At 45.3% G+C, this 20210-nt stretch overlaps 1 protein-coding gene across 1 annotated transcript in view; it reads right to left on the bottom strand.

Moving 5' to 3' along the window:
- The window catches only part of itpr2 (inositol 1,4,5-trisphosphate receptor, type 2), a 55428-nt gene that overhangs the window by 26782 nt on the left and 8436 nt on the right, over positions 1–20210 (bottom strand). Inside the window, exons 9-37 of the mRNA XM_030095540.1 lie at positions 19251–19346; positions 18917–18961; positions 16435–16586; positions 15933–16032; positions 15682–15842; positions 15418–15559; positions 14170–14328; positions 12939–13111; positions 12607–12726; positions 12211–12393; positions 11836–12087; positions 11604–11751; positions 11353–11500; positions 10512–10699; positions 10310–10424; positions 10160–10217; positions 9923–10088; positions 9640–9807; positions 9138–9224; positions 8920–9045; positions 8707–8829; positions 8374–8574; positions 7917–8168; positions 7703–7828; positions 7107–7235; positions 6672–6792; positions 6367–6548; positions 6053–6195; positions 5307–5415 (exon numbers count right to left, since the gene is read on the bottom strand). Of these exons, the coding sequence (XP_029951400.1) occupies positions 5307–5415; positions 6053–6195; positions 6367–6548; positions 6672–6792; positions 7107–7235; positions 7703–7828; positions 7917–8168; positions 8374–8574; positions 8707–8829; positions 8920–9045; positions 9138–9224; positions 9640–9807; positions 9923–10088; positions 10160–10217; positions 10310–10424; positions 10512–10699; positions 11353–11500; positions 11604–11751; positions 11836–12087; positions 12211–12393; positions 12607–12726; positions 12939–13111; positions 14170–14328; positions 15418–15559; positions 15682–15842; positions 15933–16032; positions 16435–16586; positions 18917–18961; positions 19251–19346 (4173 nt within the window). The remainder of the gene's footprint in view (positions 1–5306; positions 5416–6052; positions 6196–6366; positions 6549–6671; positions 6793–7106; positions 7236–7702; positions 7829–7916; positions 8169–8373; positions 8575–8706; positions 8830–8919; positions 9046–9137; positions 9225–9639; positions 9808–9922; positions 10089–10159; positions 10218–10309; positions 10425–10511; positions 10700–11352; positions 11501–11603; positions 11752–11835; positions 12088–12210; positions 12394–12606; positions 12727–12938; positions 13112–14169; positions 14329–15417; positions 15560–15681; positions 15843–15932; positions 16033–16434; positions 16587–18916; positions 18962–19250; positions 19347–20210) is intronic.

Genomic DNA, 20210 nt, shown 5'->3' on the forward strand with positions numbered 1-20210 from the left:
CGCAATTATTTTTTGAAAAAGATATGAGAATAGAAACAAATGGAGTAAAAAAAAAAAATTCCATGTTCACCGTCTCATTGTAGGAAGTACTGATGTGCTCAACCGATGGTTTGCTGCTCCACCGAAGAGCGACAATGAAAACATTTAAACGCCAGTTAGATGGATTGCCATAAAACATTTTCACGGTCCATAATTTGCCTTTTGTCATCCTCTCTGAGATTATACAGATTATTGACTGAGCACCTCCGCTGTTGTGTGAATGTGTGTGTGAATGGGTGAATGTGATCAACATGTGAACGCTCAAGTGGTGGGAAAACTATGTATGTACAAATAAGTGAAATCTATTTGCAATTTAAATTTTGAAAAACTGCACACAAGACTAATGAACACAGACTGAAAGGCATTTAACCCATTTATCAATTTAACAACCAAGTCAACAGTCCAGCTGAACAAAATTCAGCACCAACCCAACTTCAGCAGCGTTATTCACTGCAGGACCGTCATTACTGTGATGTTGCTCTCCAGCCGTGTGCATTAGTGAAATTGAAAGCTAGAAGCGATCACTCCAGACACTCATTGCAATTCACATCATTCATCCTCTAGCCTGTCATGTGCCTCCCTGAGCACAAGTGGCCTAACTCACATGCAATCAGATTCAAATAACACGCTACGAACTGTGACGAAGCTGTGACAATTATTGTCTTTCATAGCAGCGGCCAGATGCATGAGGTTCAGAACTCTGAATTTTCTACACGCGGAAAAGAAATTTGAGAAAGCATCTTATTTTAGGATGATTTAATCATTTTTGCTTCATCAAACACAGATAATCTCTCCAAGTACCAAATGAACTCAGTTATCTGTTGTTTCAAGGCAACTGCTATTGATCGGTTAGAGCGAGGTGTTCAATCTATTTTTCAGCTCCAGCTCACAAGAAAGAAGCTTAACAAAGGAGCCTGAATTTTGGCTTTAACTTACATTTGTGAGAGTAATTGCTATAAAGAAGCCGGACATCCTTAAAAACCTGAGTCTTAGGGTCGGATTTGTGCAGAAGCTAAATTATGTGCTGAGGTGCACAGTGGGGTAGTGATTATCCGACTGCATGGTTTGAGTCTGGATTGAGTTCTGAAGTTTTTCTACGTGGAATTTGCATGTTTTTCCTGCATGTGCATGTTTTTTTTCTTATGTATTTATTTTGCAGACACTCCGATTTTCTTCCCCGTCCAAACACAAGTAATCAAGGTTGACCAGTGACACTATATTGATTTGGAGATGGATAAAGCCGTATAGACGATCAATGGACGAGATTATATGCGATAAAATCAAAACAGCTTATCAAGTCAGAGTTGTTTACTCTATCGAGAGGTAACACTGCATAGCTGCGTTTTCTAGAAGCTCCTGAAGGCGTTTCTGTCTACTTCTACTCAGAGGTAAAGCACTGCACTCGGCCAGATGGGTCTGATCTACTGCGACAACCTGTGCACTGTGCGGATTGATAATAAGAACGCCTGCAACTCGGCGCCACACATGGATACTGAACTGCATGGAACGGTACAAGACCAACACACACAAACACAGCAGTTAAAAAAAAAAAAAAAAAACAAGTTAGACATGGTTTTAGCAGCACATGTTCTTCCTCAGGGATGTACAACCTGTGGCTCCGAAGCTGCATGTGACTCTTTCTGCAGCTTTCACAAAGTGGCATGTGAATAAACAGTTAGTTTTGCTTAATTTTTAATTTTGTTGCACAGTAGAGAATTTCTCAAAGAGACTCTTATCTTGCAGTTCAAAGTGACACTTCAACAAATGAACGTTTCAATATTGTGTCAACTAAAATATGCATCACATCCTACTGTCACCTGCTTTCACTGCAGGCAATTAAAGCTGATTTCCCGACCACAGCCTAGAGCGAGCCAACTGCGGATAAATACAAAAAAGGGACTCTCAGAGGAACACAGACTTCATTTCAAAGTAAAAAGGCCCATTGGCTATTTTAGCTTTAATAAGTTATGGCACATTTTATTAGGTGTAAAGGGGCAAAAGTGGCTCTTTTTATAAGACAGACTGCAGACTTTGGTGATTCAAGCTTAGTTGGAAGAATGGTGGATCTTCTCAACTCCAATCCCCATTCCTTCTGTCCAACATGACCCAACATGGCGGCCCTTGCCACTGCTGTATGACTGATGGCGTGAACCGTGTTGAGACTGCTGCAGCGGTAAAAATGTGCCACATCCAGTGAAATCCATCAACAAGAAGACTCAATTCAAGAAAACGGTAAGCCACGGTCTACCATGACTCCACTCTGCAGTGAGACAAACAGGGAAAGCCCTGTGGGATGAGCTCTCACCGGGACGGCCAGCATGGCACTGCACGCCTGGGAGTGTGTGTGTGTGCGCGCTTGTGTGTGTGTGTGTGTCGGCGTCTGAGACGAGGCTTTCCATCTACATGCATGCGTGTGATGCGCTTAGCATCGAGAGGGTGGTAATCTGTAAATCTGCTTTGCCTTGGGCAGGTGGTGTGAAACTTGGCAAGGAAAAGAGAGAAGACGGGGAGACACAGGCAGACGGAGGGACGCACGGTGCGTGAATGGCAGGGATGAGTGTGAAAGACAGGGACAGAGAAAAAGAGAAAGCTTGTGAGAGTGGTTTACATTACGTAACTGACTTTTTGCAGGCCTCCGTAAACAAGAGGACATGCTTACATGCACACACTACACTACAGCCATGTGCAGACATCTACTCAGAGAGAGGAATCCAAAACGTACAATAACAGTCTCGTGATGCGGTGTCTTAAGGATGAGAGAGTTCCTTTTTCACATTCTTGTATATAAATCCCCTGAAAGAACAGAAGTCTAACACTGAACTGATCTCATTAAAAGGTACTCTATCGAGCCAAAGCTTTACATGGAGTCCACTAAACACAAAAATGAGCCAGACCGCGGTCCATTATCACACTTTAGTCAAACTTACACACACTATTCTGCTGGTGTAAATACTTTAAAAGCAGCAAAGTCCAACAGTTTTAGGGTATTTCGATGAAAAGTAACTGACGCGACTTTGTGATTTAATAGTATTTATGACAGAATGGGCTGAATAATGACAACTGTACATCTTGAGAAACAAAGCTGAGGCACTTTTCCCTTGTGTATCATTCAAAGACATCATCACTATGCATGCAACACTCTTTCAAGTCCTTTTTCTCTAAATATCCTCTCTCACCCAAAACATCTTCCAGGCAACTGAGAGCACAAACATTTATAAACTGACCCTTTATCTGACAGGCAAAGCAAGCCGAGTGCAGCAGCGAGAGGGAACACGTCTCTGCTCTGCGACTGCAGATCTGCCCCCTCACTGCCCAACCGGCAGGCAGAACCGGAGCAGAGCAGGGGGCCTGGGAGGAACGAGAGGGGGAGCGGGATGGAGAAAGTAACTTGGGCGGGAAGACAGAACGCAACAGACCGAGCATGACGGGAGTAGAGGAGGAAGAGAGAGGCGGCGAGCAGACAGAAAGAGTGAGAGTAAGGAGGGAGGCAGGGAGAACGTGATGGTCCACGTGACGCTGGCTCAGCCACTGCAGGCTGTTACGTAAGCGCACCCCCTGCCCTGTCTCCTCATGGACTGAGCAGACTCTGCTTCTCTCCAATCCCTCACCCTGCAGCCGCTGCCCACTTTTTTCTTTTTTTTTTCCCTTCCACTCACATGGCTCCTCACATGGCCGCCTCCCTCCCCTCCTCCCTCCTTCAGTGACTCTCCCTCCATCTCTTTCTCTCACTCTCCTCCACCCACTCATTGCACCCCAGGGGAGCCACCAACCTCTGCTGCCTATGCTGTCACTCCGTCTCTCTCCCTCTGTTTTTGTCTGTCTGCCTCTCCTTCTCTCATTATTTCCATCAATCGTTCTCTTCTTTCTCTCTCTCCCTCTCCCTCTCTCTCTCTCTCTCTCACTCTCTCCCTATCATGCAGTGAGGCTGCAGCTCCACACTCAGGGCTACAGGGATATGACAAAGAGAGGCCACAAATACATGCTTGAGCACACTCATGCACACCTACACAAACTGACATTTCACATATCGTTACGGCACTGTCTGGCTTCTCCAACGCTCCAAGCTGCTTTTAAAAAGTGACTATTTTTTCCACTTTGAAATGCTCTGATCTCCTTCCACACAACTGTTGAATCATTTGCTTTAGGAAAAAAAAAAAAAAAAACAGCTTGGCTGACAGACACACGGTGCAAACACAAATAGAGAAAATGAAACTATGTAAGTGACACTGGCTGCCATGGACTGTGATGAGAAAACGGAGCATTGGGCTGTACAGCTAATGCAGTCACAACATACGTATGCTTGGTTTTAGTAATAGTAATAAAAAAACAAACCCTTGACTAAGACAACTTGTGCTAAAAATACTCATATCTGCATTAAATTCTACACGCTCAGAAGATCGCGACACACCGACTCGAGTCGCCACATGATGTGTGAATTTCTTCTTTCACTCCTCAGCTTGAACAAACTCTCCTGAAAACCCTCCAAAGGTGGCCTGACTTTTTCACAATCCAGTCCTCCCCTCCCAACCCCAGCGCGCACACACACACACACACACACACACACACACACACACACACACACACACACACACACACGCAGGTCTCCTTTACCGACTCTTGTCATTCACTTTCCAGGCCTCTGACTGAGAGGGGGTGCAGGAGGACACGGGCTCCTGTACCCCCCGCTCGCTGCAGTATTGATTTGTTTGTTCAGCGCGCCCCCACCTTTCCTCCTCCCCCTGGTTCCTCACGCTCCTCCTTCGCTTACTTCCTCCTTGCTATTCTCCCTCTCACAGTGTGAGTGTGTCCTCAAGTGCCTCCCTGCCTTATGTAACACCGAAAGGCCCACAGCATACTGATGAAGGGGAGTCTGGGCTCTGGGCCGACAGACCTGGGAGAAAACAAGGACTACACTGCACTGCTGATAGGAGGAGAGCGCTGCTGGCACATGAGGACAGGGTTGAATCCACAGCAAACTTTTAGACGTTTGCACTTGTTCAGTGCGGTTTGTATGCAACAGGGTGTATGAGATGCTAAAACCGGTTTTATGTAGCATCTTTGATTTCGATCGACTGCTGTAAATGGTGTGTATATATAACATTTAGCACAAAAGCCCACATGTGCTTATCAGACAATAAACCATATTTAGATGAAAATGGTCATATGGCAAACGATAATGAGCAGAAAAACAGAGTAATCTCGACTTGAATTATAAACATATAATTGTGAAAAAAAAAAAAGAATTTTATGGATGATTAAACACTCACAGCTTCTTCAAAGCATTCCTTCTTGTCCAGCATCTCTCTGAGTGTCTGCAGGATTTTAATGCACAGTTTTTCCTCTTTGTCCATGAGCTTCTTGGTGTGTTTGATAAGTCTGAAAGAAGGACAACACGAGCAAGGTGTCACTTTCAGCCACTTCATGCTGATTCAGTCACTCGAGAGCAAAACCGTGCAAATCCTTTATTTATCACTCAAGGTGAACTTCTCCTCTCTGTTATTCACAGAGGTTCCACGTCAGCAGAGTAACGTCACTTTCTGGACGTTTGACAGTGTGTCATGCAAATGTTTTCAAGACTGTTTTGAATTGTTTGCCGTTGTGTCCCTTCACAATCCAAACAGGTGCTTCTCACATTCTGTCTGTAAAGACCTTGCGATGAACTGGCTTCCTGCTCACAGAGCGCCTGCTATGGTTCCAACCTCTGTGACTTATGTCTGGATAAAGCAAGCATAAAGGATGAATGGATGGATGGTTTTATGCATCACTGTCTCTTTTAGAGAGCACGGTCACCTGCAAAACATGTTTAATATTTGACATGTCAGCATTTAACAGAGCACATCTGGAACAAACAGCAATAAAAAAAAAAAAAACTACAGTGAAGAATCTTAACTGATTTGACCTCGTGTCAGCCGTGCTGCCAGCGTTCCCCGGGGCCAGACAGGCCCTCTCACCTGTGGCCTCAAGGCCTCTGAAAGAGAGGGAGCGTGCGCTTCGTTCTCTCACAGTTACTCACTTGGACATGAAAGCTCCGGTCTCGCAGCGCAAGCGAGCCGCCTCTGGAAACAGCAGCTCGGGGCTGTGAAGAACGTCCACCAGCACCGAAAACTCCGCTCGGACCTTCGGATTGAACTGCTCCTCCAGACAAGACACAACCCCCTGCACAATGTGGACGAGACACACATAAAAACTAACATCCAGTAGATGGACAGTAAATCCAGGATGAACTTCCCATGCGGATATTTACAATCTCACCTTTCTAACATCTGCAGCTCCAAACTATGAGGGTTAAACTCACAGGGATAGTGTAGACTCTTTAAATAAACGCACCTGTAGTTTCTCGATGATGTTTTTGTAGTCGGGGCCGCCCAGAGGCTCCTTGCGAGGTCGCGTGCGGGCCGAGATCCTCCAGTCTTTGGCGGCCCGCTGCACCGTGTTGCTGTGGACCTTGAGAGACAAGGTGTTGACCTGGCTGTCGAGATCCACGGGGATGGCGATGGCCCTTGCTTTAGCTGGGAGGGATGACATAAGAATAACGACATCAACAAGCTGACGAACTATAATGTTTAAACATGTAGTTTTTAGGGGGTTTTTTTTCCCCCATCAAGGCCGGACAGCAGAGAAGCACCACTCACCCACATCAGCCAGAGTTTTGATGCAGCTCTCAATATTCGCCTTCTGAGCCGAGTTGATCCAGGTGCAGTTGTAAATCCTGAAGGCTGACTGCAGCAGCTTGATGAAGACAGATTGGTTCGTCTGGGAAAAAAAAAAAAAAAATGAAGAGAAATATTTCTTTCCCTAAAGGGCGTAAGAGTAAGGAACGGCAGAAAAACCAGATGGGAACATTTCAATATTGTCACTGATAGAAGGAATTAGAAGAGAGAGCTTAAAGCTCCTCAAGCAGACGCTCTCTGCTTGCAGTGTCTGCAGTGAAACATGAAGGTGCCTGGTGAAAGTGCAGCCGAGGAATGGTTTTGTTTTTTTTTTTTTGGTGTTAAACATTTCTACTGTAAGGGGATAAAAGTCTGCAGTTTTGGTCGTGTTTTGTGGTTTGCAGGTAAAAGCACCACCTGCAGGTTGGAGTGGTTGACAGAAAAAGGCGAGCTGAAGAAACCCTTGACGATGGCCATCACCGTCTCCGTCACATACTTCTCCAGGGCCAGATCCGCATGGTTCCGGTCTGTGGTCGTGTTGCACACCTTAAACAAACAAATTGATGAAATCAGTTGATCGTGATACAGTCGATGATGCCTCCTGACACGAAACGTTTGTTACAAACAAAAATGCAACGGGCGGCTTTAGCTGTGTGTCTAAATCTACAGAGAGATCTGAAATCCTCTGTCGCAGTGTTTTGCCGCACGCACATTTTGCAGCCTTCAGCAGGCATACCTCGAGGTACGGCTTTGATGCGAACGCTGCCTCATTAGCAGTAAGATAATCAGTTTTCACCCACTGCATCACTGATCTCTCATCCACGGGCATGGCCACCATCCACTGTTTAGTTCTGGTTACAGTGCTGCATTACAACTTTCTGCTCTTATTAAAACAGTCATTTCCAGTGAATGAATCAGGACTTGGACCCTGTGGCGGGGGCCAGCTTTTGGTTCACCGGCCACATGTCTGCCACCCCTTCAATAAGGGGAGAGAAGTGAGAACAGAGCCTTACGCTGGACATGTCCACCAGGAAGTTGTCGAAGAGTTTCCAGATGTGTTGAGATGTGTAGATCTCCTTCATCTCCACTTCTGTGTCCACGTAGCAGTGATTCACAAAGTTGACGTAGGCAGTTTTCACCTGAGTAAGACAAAAGAAGAAAAAAAAAAGCTGTTGATAAACACAAAAACAGCCCCAAAACAAATAGAACACTGTTAAAAGTTAAAACCTCTGGGATGCAGTTGATGTCAGTGACAACTTTCACGATGTCGTCCAGGGGCAGCAGGGAGTTGCACTTCAGCTCGGTGTAGACATTTTTGCCCTCGGTGCAGGCGGCCAGCAGCTCCACCAGCGTGTTGTGGTACGCCAGCGCCCCGTCTTCGTCCGTCCGCTCGCGCTCCGAGCCCATCATCTGCAGCAGCACCGAGAAGGACGAGCGGTCGTTGTAGAACACCAGCACGTCCTCGCCGCCGTTCACCAGCTGGACGCCCGAACAGAGGAAAGCAGGAGTCACAACGCACAAAGATTAATGCACAAAACAATCACTTTGCTTCAGAGTATCTCATTTTGTGGAGTAATTGGGAAACTAGTCAGCACAGTATTTAGCAATTCATCTGAGAAAACTGCAAAATCTGCTTCTTCTTCATTCGATGTTGCTTCCTTGAAACACGTTATAAGAGTCTCACCTCGGTCATCACTTTGTCTTGACATTTCTTCACATACTTCCCATCGGCTTTCACAATGGTTTCCAAGAATTTCAGGTACAGAACGTGTCGTCCGTGTGTTTCGATACAGTGGACGAAGTGATGGACAACGCGGTCACTGATCTCATTGCACAGCTGGTAGTTGTTCATGAAGATGTGGCGCATCGTCTCAGCTTCCAGCAACTGGGAAAAAAAAAATAAACACAAAAGAAGGAAGAAAATAAACTGAGCTGCCGCAACGGCTTTTTTTCTTTGAGAAAAACAAAATCCATAAAGTGATACGGCAGCACATGAAGAGCAGCTGTATCAACACACCCCGGGAGTCAGGAAGAGGTTCAGGTGTTTATGCAGCAGAACTTGATTCTGGTGGTTTCCTCTGCAGAAGTTCTGCAGGAACACGTGAGCCAGGGTCATGATCTCATTCATCTTCTCATCACTCTGCGATGCGACAGGAGAAAACAGAGACGGATATGATTAGAGCAGAGGCCACACAGTCAGGGGCTGAAGCCTGTGTTTTCTCCCTCTCACCTTCTCGTAGGGGATCTGCAGCAGGTCCAGCACCACAGTGTGAGCTCCCATGTTTTTCAGGAGCCGCTGCTGCTGCACACGACTCTTCTTACTGGGGTAGCACAGCTTACTGAGACGCAGGAGAATCTGGAGACCACACACATATGCAAGAATCGTTTCCACCACCTATAAATACTTTTAAACAAAAAAAAAAAAAAACAGAGTAATTTTTGGCTCACCTCTTTGACTATCTTATAGTTGTTTGCCTTGTTGCTGTCAATCTGCGGCTTGATGTCCCCGTCTTGCACCGGGCTCAGAACGACCTCCTGCACCAAAAATAAGAAACACTTTACAGTCACTCAGAAACTTTAAATGGATCCGGAAAATTTCTCAGGCTAAGATCAGGACCCCTGAGAAGGAGACAGTGTCAAATAAAACTAAATTTGACATAAAAACAATTTATATTCTAAGCCAATAAGTTCAAAAGAAAAAGTATTTGCAAGCGGCGGTTCATCTCTCAGTGCTTGGTAAGCCAACAGAAGCAGTGTGCTTTGCTTTATCTCTGATTAACATTAAAAACACACTGAGAGCTCACTCGAGTCGCACCATCATTACTGATGAGATGTGTAAGACAAACACAGTAAGTTCCCGTGGCGCCCTAAATGTCACACTTAAAACTGGATTGTGAACATCTGCTGTCAGACGCGACACGCTCGGCTTTCAAACGAGACGGCGCAGCACCTCGAGGATCGGCTCTTTGGGCTGCCGGACCACGATGTCCTCACTGCTGTAGGCTCCACTCTTCTCCACCCACAGCTCGGATTTCTCGACCGTCAGGCGCAGCTGGTCCAGGTCGGTCTTGATCTGCTTGTAGTTCTCCACATCCTGCTCCGACACCAACAGCTGGACCTGGAACAGACACGAGTGATTACGCCAACCCGGACTAAAATCTCTAAACTCAGGAAGTGTGTTAATGCCACATTCCTTCAGCCCTCAGGGTCAGGTATGAATGCGCTGTCGCTACCTGTTTGAAAGCCTGCAGCACCTCGGCTCTCTGGCTGAAGTGTTTGAAGATGAGCTGCAGAGAGCCAGACACCAGCGGAGGGTAGTCTTGCATGATGAGATGGATCAGGACCCTCAAAAACGTCCGGCCGCCCTCGTCGTCCAGCTCCACTGCGCTCATCTCAGAGCTGAAGCCACAGGTTCAACATTCAGTTCAAGAGCAAAAAGAAACTCAATAAACAAGTAGAGGTTCGCCTACCTTCCTGCAAACATGCTCTCTGACTTGTTTGCAATTTCGTCTATGTCGGGGTCAGAGGCTGAAGACGAAATAAAATCAGCAGGTCAGTTAATTTTGTGATGATGAACACTTGACACTAAACGATGGCCGAAAATGAGAGAGAAGTCTCACGTATGAACATTGGCACATCAGACACAGAGTCAGTGATGGTTTTCTCCCCAAACTCCTTCTTGTAGGTGGACAACAGGTAAGTGATTCTGTAATCCAGCCTCACGCTCAAGATGAACTGAAAGGGAAATAAAAACAAATCGAACACTGAAACTATCCAGTTACGCAGAATTTCAGCTCTTAAAGCTCCGGTAGCGATCCGTACCTGCAGGATCTCGATGATCTTCAGCTTGGTATCCATCACCATGACGTCTTCATTGTCTGGCAGAAAGTGTCCTTTACCGTACCGCAGAGACGGAGACGTGTCCGGCAGGCTGTGCGGCACGCCGCGACTCATCACCATCTGAGTCATCATCTCTCCAACGCCGTGGATGGTTCGCAGGACGTTGTTTCCTACAGGAGACATCCATCTTCACATATCTCTTCTGCTGCGCCCGTGTGCACGCCTGTGCGTAGCTCTTGTTTACAGTTCATCAATTTACAGCCTGCAGAGCTTCACTCTGTGTGTCATACCAGCTCAAACACATGCCCGGAGGACATCAGATGCTAAAAGACTCACTTTTTTTTTTCTCCAGCAAAACCGATTTGCAGTGCAATAAATAAATCAACTCATGATATAACGCTTTGTCCACCTATATGAGACGTTCACCGCAAAGTTTTTCAACTGATTTTCAAGAGAAACTTGATTTTTTTTTTTTTTTCTTCCTCTGGTGTAGATCTAAAAGCTCCAATCAACAAGTCTGAACTAAATTCCGCGTTCAGACTCGATTGACACTTATTCTTCAGGGAATTATGTCAGACAAGAGAAGAGAGCCAAACTAATTACTTCCTCTCCTCTACTGCATCACATTAAATTTAAGCTGAATTCTTTGATTCATCGCTTAATAATGTTATAATCAACATTTCTACATCTGCATTCTGAGCTCTTTTTTCTTTCTCTCATTTAAAGAATTCAGACTATTTGATTTTTTTTTTTAATTCAAAATTGAACAAAACTTTACTTTTAAACATAATTACATGCGCTATTATTCTTGGTGTGCGCTGACCTGCTTCGGGGCCTTTGTTGAGCTTGTGCATGAAGGTGAGCGGGTGCTGGACGATATCCAGGATGGCCAGCAGGGTGCGAGTGAGACGCAGCAGCTCGCTGAAGCTGTAGAAACCGAAGTAAACCAGGTTTCTCGCCAAATTCACCACCTTGAGGAGAAAAATAAAGCGCAAATTTCGACTTTCAATGTTTAAAACCAGAGATCACAGAGAGCCAGCGAGTTATACACCAGAGAGCATCGGTCTGCTTTACCTCTAGTGTGAGTTCATTTTTATCTTTGTCTCCAAACGGGAAGGGCTGGCTGACCACGTCTTTAAGGTACTCTTCCACGAACTCCATCGTGGGGGCAAATTTCCTCTTCATCTCGTCTCTTGAGCTGTCTGTTGACTCATACTCAAACCTGCAGAAAACAGCAAATCTGCATGTGGTGACTCAGGTCCGTGTCTGTATTTTATAACACTCTGTCTCTCAGGTAGATTCTCACTCGTTGATGGAGATCTTGGACGGGATCTCGGTCCAGAGGCGGGCGTAGCGCACGGGGACCACAGACTCCTGCGGGTCTCGGTCCACATGCATGTGCAGCATGAGGCGGCAGAAGGAGGCCCGGAGGTTGTAGGGCAGGCAGTCGTCGAACATGCAGCGCAGGATGAGATCCACGGGGAGCTGACTGGAGATCTGGTTTATGGCTAAGTACTGCCGGTCCAGACACATTTTGGCAAACAGGTTGAGCTGGTACCTGCAGAGGAGGTGCAGTGAGAAAGGAGGAAGCGTTGGCTTCTGGAGGCTTCTATCAGTTATTTATGGGAGAGCGGGGGAAACGGCTCGCTGGGGGGAAGTAAAGGGATAACCGCCCTGTCACCTGTAGTAAGTGATGATGTCTGCATCCATCTTGTGGTTGCCCTTAGCGTCCTGCGCCAGGTGGCGGATGGATTTGCCGTGGGGCTCCTTGTGACTGTCAATCCAGTAGAGCCAGACCTCCTCCTCCTCCACCTCCTCCTGCATCAGCGAGGACTCCAGGGTGGTCTCTGTGTTCGCGATCAGTCTTGGGAGGGAGGGGTGACACAAACAAGGGGGAATAAAAGCTCACGTATTAATCTCTGCTGCCGTTTCACAAGAGGCGAATTCACCGGAGGACACAGCCCTCCCGCTGAGGAGGGTTCGTGCATGTGTGACCATGTTTAAAAACGAGCGTCTTGAAATGTGGCAGGATCGAGCAGCGCGTTTTAAATAGAGACACCAACACAGTGTGACTCACTTGGTCTGGATGAGGATGTCTGCATTGATGGGATTCAGCATATATTTACAGATAAGCTCCTGTGTGACGGGGATGGCAGTCTTGTTTGACACACAGAGATCAGAAAGATAATCCAGGAATCTGAGGAAGAGGACCACACATGAATTAACAACACTCCACACACGCAGACAGCGTTTCAATGAATATACATTTAAGACGATGCGCCCTCACGCAACCCTGGAAAATATGACAATAGAGTGAAGTTTTGCCGATAGCACCAATTTCCTGCTCCGTAAATGAATCTGCGTTTTCTCCGGGGCACATTCAGCATTTGGGAGGTGTACGTGTCTGACCTAGGTTCTCTGTTGCGCCTCAACAAGCTCACAAAGGTCTCGATCTCTCTGGCCGTGATGTGTTTCTCCAGCAGCTTGCGGTTGTTGTGCAGCAGAGCGGTGATCGTGTCTTCAGCCAGAATCTCATATCCAATCTGAGACTGCATGATCGAGAACTTTTTGGCGATATACTCCTACGTGGGGAAGAAAACGGGACTTTGTAAACACCGGTGGTGTGCACGGTGGTGAAGTTAAGGCGAGAACAAAAGATAAACAAGATAACACATCATTTTTAAACATTTAGCTACAGTTAGTCCTGAGAGGCAGCAGTCTGTTGACAGCCACCATTAATGAGCTATTTGTGGTTTTTAAGGGCTAAAAAAGGAGGCTGTTGTCATCAAGGGTTTTCGGTTCTACTGGAAGATCTGACGGCCGACTTTGTGATCAGATTTTCTAATGTCAAAAATAATGAGCACACTTTAAACAGATCAAACTGCAGGTGATGCTGTGCATGGTTCAGTCAGATTTCTTAATCAGTATCAAGAAAGAGGATTCTTTTACTCAATTATTGAGAGATTTTTTTTTTTTTTTGCGTTCTGAGAATTGCTGAAGACGTAAGTTGCAGATTTGTGCAGCTGTAACAGTTGGGCCGGGACTGGCACACTGAGCCAGAGCTGCATCCTCGCCGAAGGTCACCACAGAGGAGGGCCAAACGTAACAACATTTTTAATTTTCCCGACAAACTGAGCCAAATCCAAAGTCCCAAAATATCAGCCACTTTGTAAGCTATTGCCGCACGGCGGCAGACTCACTTCTGTTGAGCAGCTGTCCCACAATCCGACTTAAGCTGGAGACCTGCGAACGCTTGAATGAATTTTCATGGCCTAAAATTAGCCACTGTGAATGCATCCAGTATTTACTGTGCCCACTTGATTATATAACCTAACATGTCAGGTGCGACAAAAAGCATTTTTTTAAGTCATTATAAAAATATGCACGTTTCTTTTCATTACTAAGCCTCAATTATTGGCGTCTGTTGATCCACTAATCGATTAAGGCCGTTTAAAAACCACTTTTTCTTCCTGATTAGCAGCATCTCTGCAGCAGGTGGACGCCCTCAATAGATTTTTCCCACACTGTCTGGCAGAATCTGTATTGATACCTCACATTTTCTTGATAATGAGCATGCTAATGAGGTTGACGACAGCTCCATGAGCGCTCGATATTACACTTGTCAAAGCCGACGACGTGCCTGGTTCTTGCGATAGTCCTGTTGGGAGTGCCGCAGCACTCTGTAGCAGAGTCTCAGCATGTACTTGAAGTTGGCGTAGCGCTGGTCTCCCAAATCCTCCAGCCTCAGCATGGGGCCGTCGCCGTGGTCTGTAAAGGGAGCCTTCAGGATGCCAAATATCTGAGGGAACAGGAGCAAACACGCAATGCTGACTATAAACCGGGGACAAAGGCATTTATCCAATGGGAAGGCCAAAGATATGCCATTCTGAGGTTTTTTTTGTGATGACTTCATATTTTTGTTACATTTGAACCAAAACATGTGCACTTTTCCCTTTTTTATTGTCTCAGAACAGCTAATGGAGTTGAACTGATACTTCTCATTGACTTCCTTTCCCATATTCAAAATAAAAATAAATTCTTACAAAATAAAGTGTTTTTATTGTATTTATAATAATATATTCATATTTACATTTATTTATTTCTGATATTACAAGGATAAATTATATTATTTATAGAGAGTCCAGTCGGGGTTTGCCTGTTTTTTTTTGTCACTTTTCTTTTGTTAAATTTAGAAAATAATTCAAAGTCTGATTCAATGCTATTTAACAAGGAAAGGACAAATTTATTCACTGTACATTGCACCATTCAGACACAAGGATATTCACAGTGCTTTGCAAGGGAATAAATGAAATACATTAAAATAAAGTGATTATTATGAAAAACAGTGAAACGAAGAGATTAAATATAGCCTAAAAATACAAATGAATAAGGTAAAAGCTTTGGTAAGATGAAAGTAAATAAGTAAACATAAGCATAATCTATTGTTTGCCTTCTCAACAACCTCCTCAGTATCTGGACAACTCAGTTTTTTGCAGCACGAAACAAGTTTAATTGTGATCGGCCCGTACGCAATGCTAATGATGAATCTGTTTGTACACAAATTGATAAACAGCATACAGCTCAGTCCCATGTGACTCCTCTAACGGCCACTCAGAAACAAACACGCTTCATAAAAAGAATAAACTCAAGCTTAAAATATTTTATATTTAGTTTGTACTTCAAGGAATTTTTTTTTCCCTTTTACAAAAGTAAATGAGTTGTTACTTCTACCAAAAGTATTTCTTTATAGAAGTTTAAGTACTTCTCAAGTGAAGAGTGTGTTTTTGGTGCAAGTGTAAAGTATTCACATTAATAGTGCGCCGTGTTCTTTGAAATAACTGTAGATAAAGTTGAATAATTCCCAGGTTGTTGTGTTTGCGGCGCTGACCTGGGCCAGGATGTTTTGTTCCCTCATGAGTTTCTGCCTCTCCCGGTTGGGCGTGGAAGTGGCCACAGAGAGAACATCCTGTCCGTTGTTTGGCACCACGCACACAAAGAAAACCAGGTCCTCCAAAAGCTTCGTAACAAACCTGAAATCAATGCAGGGGGGGGGGGGGGGGGGGGGGGGGGGGGGAAGAAGTCATCTGGAATCGCAGGACACGTGCTTCATCCGGTGTGAAAGGCGCGACGATGAAAGGGGCTCATCACGTACCTCCTCTCGTTCTGGGTGATGTTGGCGTACTGCAGCTTCTTCACGGTGGACTCCAGGACTTTGCTGGCATCGTTGGCAAAGTCCAAGTCTCTGACTTCCGACAGCGGAACCGACACAATAGCAAAGGCTTCTTTGTCCTCTTTAGCGGGACAGGTGCCAATCTGTTTTTGCAAAAAGCAAGAAGAAATACTGGCGCTTGAGGGATCGTATGCATTCTCTTTACTTTAGTGCACGTGTGCCGATGGACGGACCTTCAGCATGACCGGGCGCTCCTCCTCTGCATCGATGGGGACGTTGGTGCTGGTCACCCAGGTGTTGGTGCACAGGTGCCGGAGCCTCACGTAGGAGTTTCTGAGAAAGTGCAGGACAAACCAATTTCACGGCGTTATGACTCGGAGCTGCGATCTTGCAGTTTCTACTGTACTAAAAACCAACTACCGGTATATTGGTAAAACAATTAGCCATGCATCACAGTATAAATTATATTTTCTGACAAGCCCGTCTGCATGGCTTCGGGATAACACAATCCCAGTACGATTCACTACATGATGAGTTGTTATTTACGTTCTCTACACTATAAGCACCAATAGAAAGGTGATCTACAGCTGTCTCTTTAAATTTTTAATTTTTTTTAAACCTTTTTCTCTTAAAATCCAACTTTGAGGTGAAATCTGGCCGAAAGACGGCTCCTCTGATTACATCTCGGGCAAAAGTAACTCGTTTTCACCTGCTTCCCTCGGGTGAGTGACTGACCTGGGCACGAGACAGTCGGCCCGCTGCAGAGTGGTGGCGTCCAGCTCAAACAGAGAGGAAATGTCACTCCCATGGGGAACAGAAACCAGCGTAAAGGCAATCTTCTCTGCTGCTTGATGCTTCCTCTTGGTGAACACAGTATCGGTGTCGATCTGCAGAGGGCAGTCACGCACACACACACACACGACATACAGAAGTTAGACTATACAGTTTGTAATCTTAGGCACTTATTAATCGTCAGACACAATGAACACAACATTTTACATCCATTGTACATTCAAGACAGTTTATAACAAAACTTTGATCAAAACTGTGTCAATCGATGAACTTTAACCAGATGCAAATGTCCCCTAAATGCCGCTTGAAGAACTTAGAATAATGACTGTAATTCTACTGTAAATAATTCAATATCTTCTTCTATAAAATTTTCTTGAAACTGGATAATGAGCTGGATGCTTTCAGATTGTCTGACTTATTGAGTAAACTGGTTTGACGTCCTGTCCCACTGATTTCCTTTCCAGTGAAAACGGCTGAAGACAGATTACAACACCGCCGCCCCACCCCTGAAGAGAAAAATGGCGTCATAACCTGGCTACAGAGTTGCAAAATAATATACGATCTGTCACATTACAACCCCTGCACTGTGATCTATGTGCTACAGCAGAGACCTCGTCAATACAAGGTCCAAAGTGACACAATTTCTGACTTTCATGGACCATATAAGTGAAGTCCATTTAGCATTTAGAGCAGGGATGGACAACTTTTATAATCGTGAGTGAGCCGAAAAAAATTCATCCTCACACCAGCAGATCAAATAAGCACTCGATACATTTAACACAAGAACTAATGCAAATTATGGTAGCTAATTTAATTTAATGTGACTTTATTACTGACGTTATTATGAACTACATGCCTACAGTTTAAATCAAAATCCATTTGACATCTTAAAACAAAACACAGTAATGTGGTTGTTTGCAATCATTTCATTTGATACCGAGTTCAAATGTGCCATCGTTCATGTGCATCATCAATGACCATCATTCAACCGCAGGCCAGCATTTCATCATGTTTTTCCTCTTTCTTATACCTCATAATAGACCCTCTTGCGATGGACTGCAGTTAAAAATATATCTGCTGAATGTTAAAGCCAAAGAATTTCCTTCACATATGCTACTGTCTACTTTTAATGCACCTCTGTTGAAACTGGCTGGGAGGAAGAATCTTGCCATAAAATAATATATGTGCAGTCTACTGTTTGCAACCGCTTTATGGAAGAGACAGCGGGAACTGCGAGGAACAGTAAACACTTTGTTTCCTCCGCTTGCGCAGCGTACAGTTTAACAAAGGAATGTGACCTGTCAAGGCCGCCGTCATGAGTGACATTAATGCATCTTGAGATATTTCAGTTCATCCTGCTTGGCGACTGCACTGCGGTAACAAAATAAACGTAAATGTGTAAAATGCAGATAAATAAGCCCCGCTGTTGATGAAAACTGATGGATGCAGATGTGTAATTGAGGACAGACGGATGCGAGCCAAACTATACTGTCACAGCTTCTTACGTTAATGAGGTATCAAATTACACGGGGAGGCGGCGACGCACACTGCGGTACGTAGGCTGCTCCGGCGTGCAGATGCAGCCCATAATGGCGAGGGTTAATCTCTCCCACTGTTCTCTGCATGTCAATGGGAAGCTCCCCAGAGCTGCCTCCATGCCTCAGCTCCTCCATCCTCCCACTCCCCCACCACCCCCCACCCTCGCTCTGCTGGTGACTCACCCCACCAGCTTAGCACAGGCGAGCGGAGCAGAGCAGACAGCACGTCTGCCTCCCCCCCATCCCCTCTTGCAGGGCACCCCCACCCCCCCACCGCACACCCAGACGTTATGTAAGGAGCCCCCTGTGTGTCTGAAATTCAGCATGTGCATGAGAAAGAGTGTGTGAGTATGAGTGTGTGTGTGTGTGTGTGTGTGTGTGTGTGTGTGTGTGGATGTGTGAGGCTGGGAGAGTTTGTGTGCATGTTCCTTGCATTGCCGGAATACAAATGTGCAAGGTAGCTGAGAGCTGGGAGAAATGTCTGGATATAGATTCGGAGTTTGGCAGACTTGGTGAGCATACGTGTCTGCTGCGAGCGCAGGAAGAGACGAACCGGCGGTATTGCATAACTAAAGGATGAGGAGACAAACAAAAAGCATGAAGTTGGAATTTATTACCGCTGGGATAATTGTTCTTTCCACCCAAACTCTCTCAATTTCTCTACTGATTATGAACGAATTTTCTCTTCCCATCAAAAGCAATCTCACCCTTTAGCAGCGTTAAAAAACACATTCTTGAAGTCCGCAATACTGACAGTGTCCTGAATTGTAATGATCAACCCGGTGCACAAAATAATGACATAAATCTGTCAGTGGTGGCCAGTGTGACAGTCTGTGGTCAGGTTGGTGCGACTGTGCAGGTAAAGTGTGTTTGTTTGACTGACTCACCTCCCCCTTGGACTCCATCGTGTTCTGCTTGAACTCAGGATTCACCTGCAGGGAAAGTGACCAGACAGTGGCCTCAGGTCCACAAATCTCTGCTGGCAGCCCTATCATTATCCCCACAATCACCCAGTCCAGACAATCCGGCAGGAGAGAGCCGCCGCTCGTGGCTATAACAATGGGAACACTGCCACCTACAGCACATCACCAAAACCTCTGTTAACTGCGTTGATCCTGAAACTGCAACTTAAAAGACCGTGTGATTGGTGCTGCATGCCGACTTTGGTGGAATCCCACGCTGAACGGAAAGTCTCACACACGCTGAAAAATGTATATTCACCTCAGCTGCGAGGTAGTTCCCAGTCGCCAGGTGCTTGAAGCGGAACAAACTGTTCCACTGACCGGCGCCGCCCCTGCAGGGGTCGTAGTGCACGACCTGCCGCCAGGACACAAAGAAAGAAGCTTTAAACACCCAGAAAAACCAATGGAAATCCAGGGTTTGTGATGTTTATCTCCTGCAATGTGTTTCAGTGTCCGTCTGTGCTGGCGTGGAAGGACTTTTAATACACTCTTCACGTCTGCGTAAAAATTACAACACATTCAACAAAACTAACCTGCAAATTGGTGCAAAACATCCAAACTCCAACTTTTTTGTCTTAAAACTGGCTCTCGGCATGTTTTACATTTGACTTTAAAATTTCACTTATCACTTTTAAAACCTTCCGGGGTTTGGCTTTTCATACATTTCAGAGATGGTGCCTCCACGTGAGCCTGTGTGCCGCCGCCGATCCTCAGGTGGGGCCCTCCTAGATCTTTATAAGTCGAGACTCAAGCTTTCGCTAGCGGGGCCCCTCGGCTTTTGAAACGCGCTGTCTGAGCAGATCAGGTTTGTAGAATCTGGGACTTTTATCAAACACTTAACATTTAGTTTCAGAAAGTTACATTTCACTTAATTCTATACCATTAAGTCCAGTCTTCAAAATGTTTTCCACTTACACGTTGTTCACAAATCAAACTATGTTGATTGAAAAACAATGTTTTCAAAATCTTCACCGCAGTGTTAGTTTGAATCAGGAGAAAAGTCATCTCTAATGTATGTTTAAGCAAAACAGAAATGTGTGTGTGTCTCACTGGCTCAACAACTGATCCAGTAACAAGGGAACATTCTCGCACAAACAGAAGAGTTACAACAGGGCCTTTAATTTAGAACACTGATAAAGAGGAACATGCAGCACAATGGACAGGCTCACAAAGAAGATATTGTGCTCGATGGGGAAACTGAGGCCGAAATTCATGAGAA

Source organism: Salarias fasciatus, chromosome 7, assembly GCF_902148845.1.
Source record: "Salarias fasciatus chromosome 7, fSalaFa1.1, whole genome shotgun sequence".
Classification (NCBI taxonomy): domain Eukaryota; kingdom Metazoa; phylum Chordata; class Actinopteri; order Blenniiformes; family Blenniidae; genus Salarias; species Salarias fasciatus.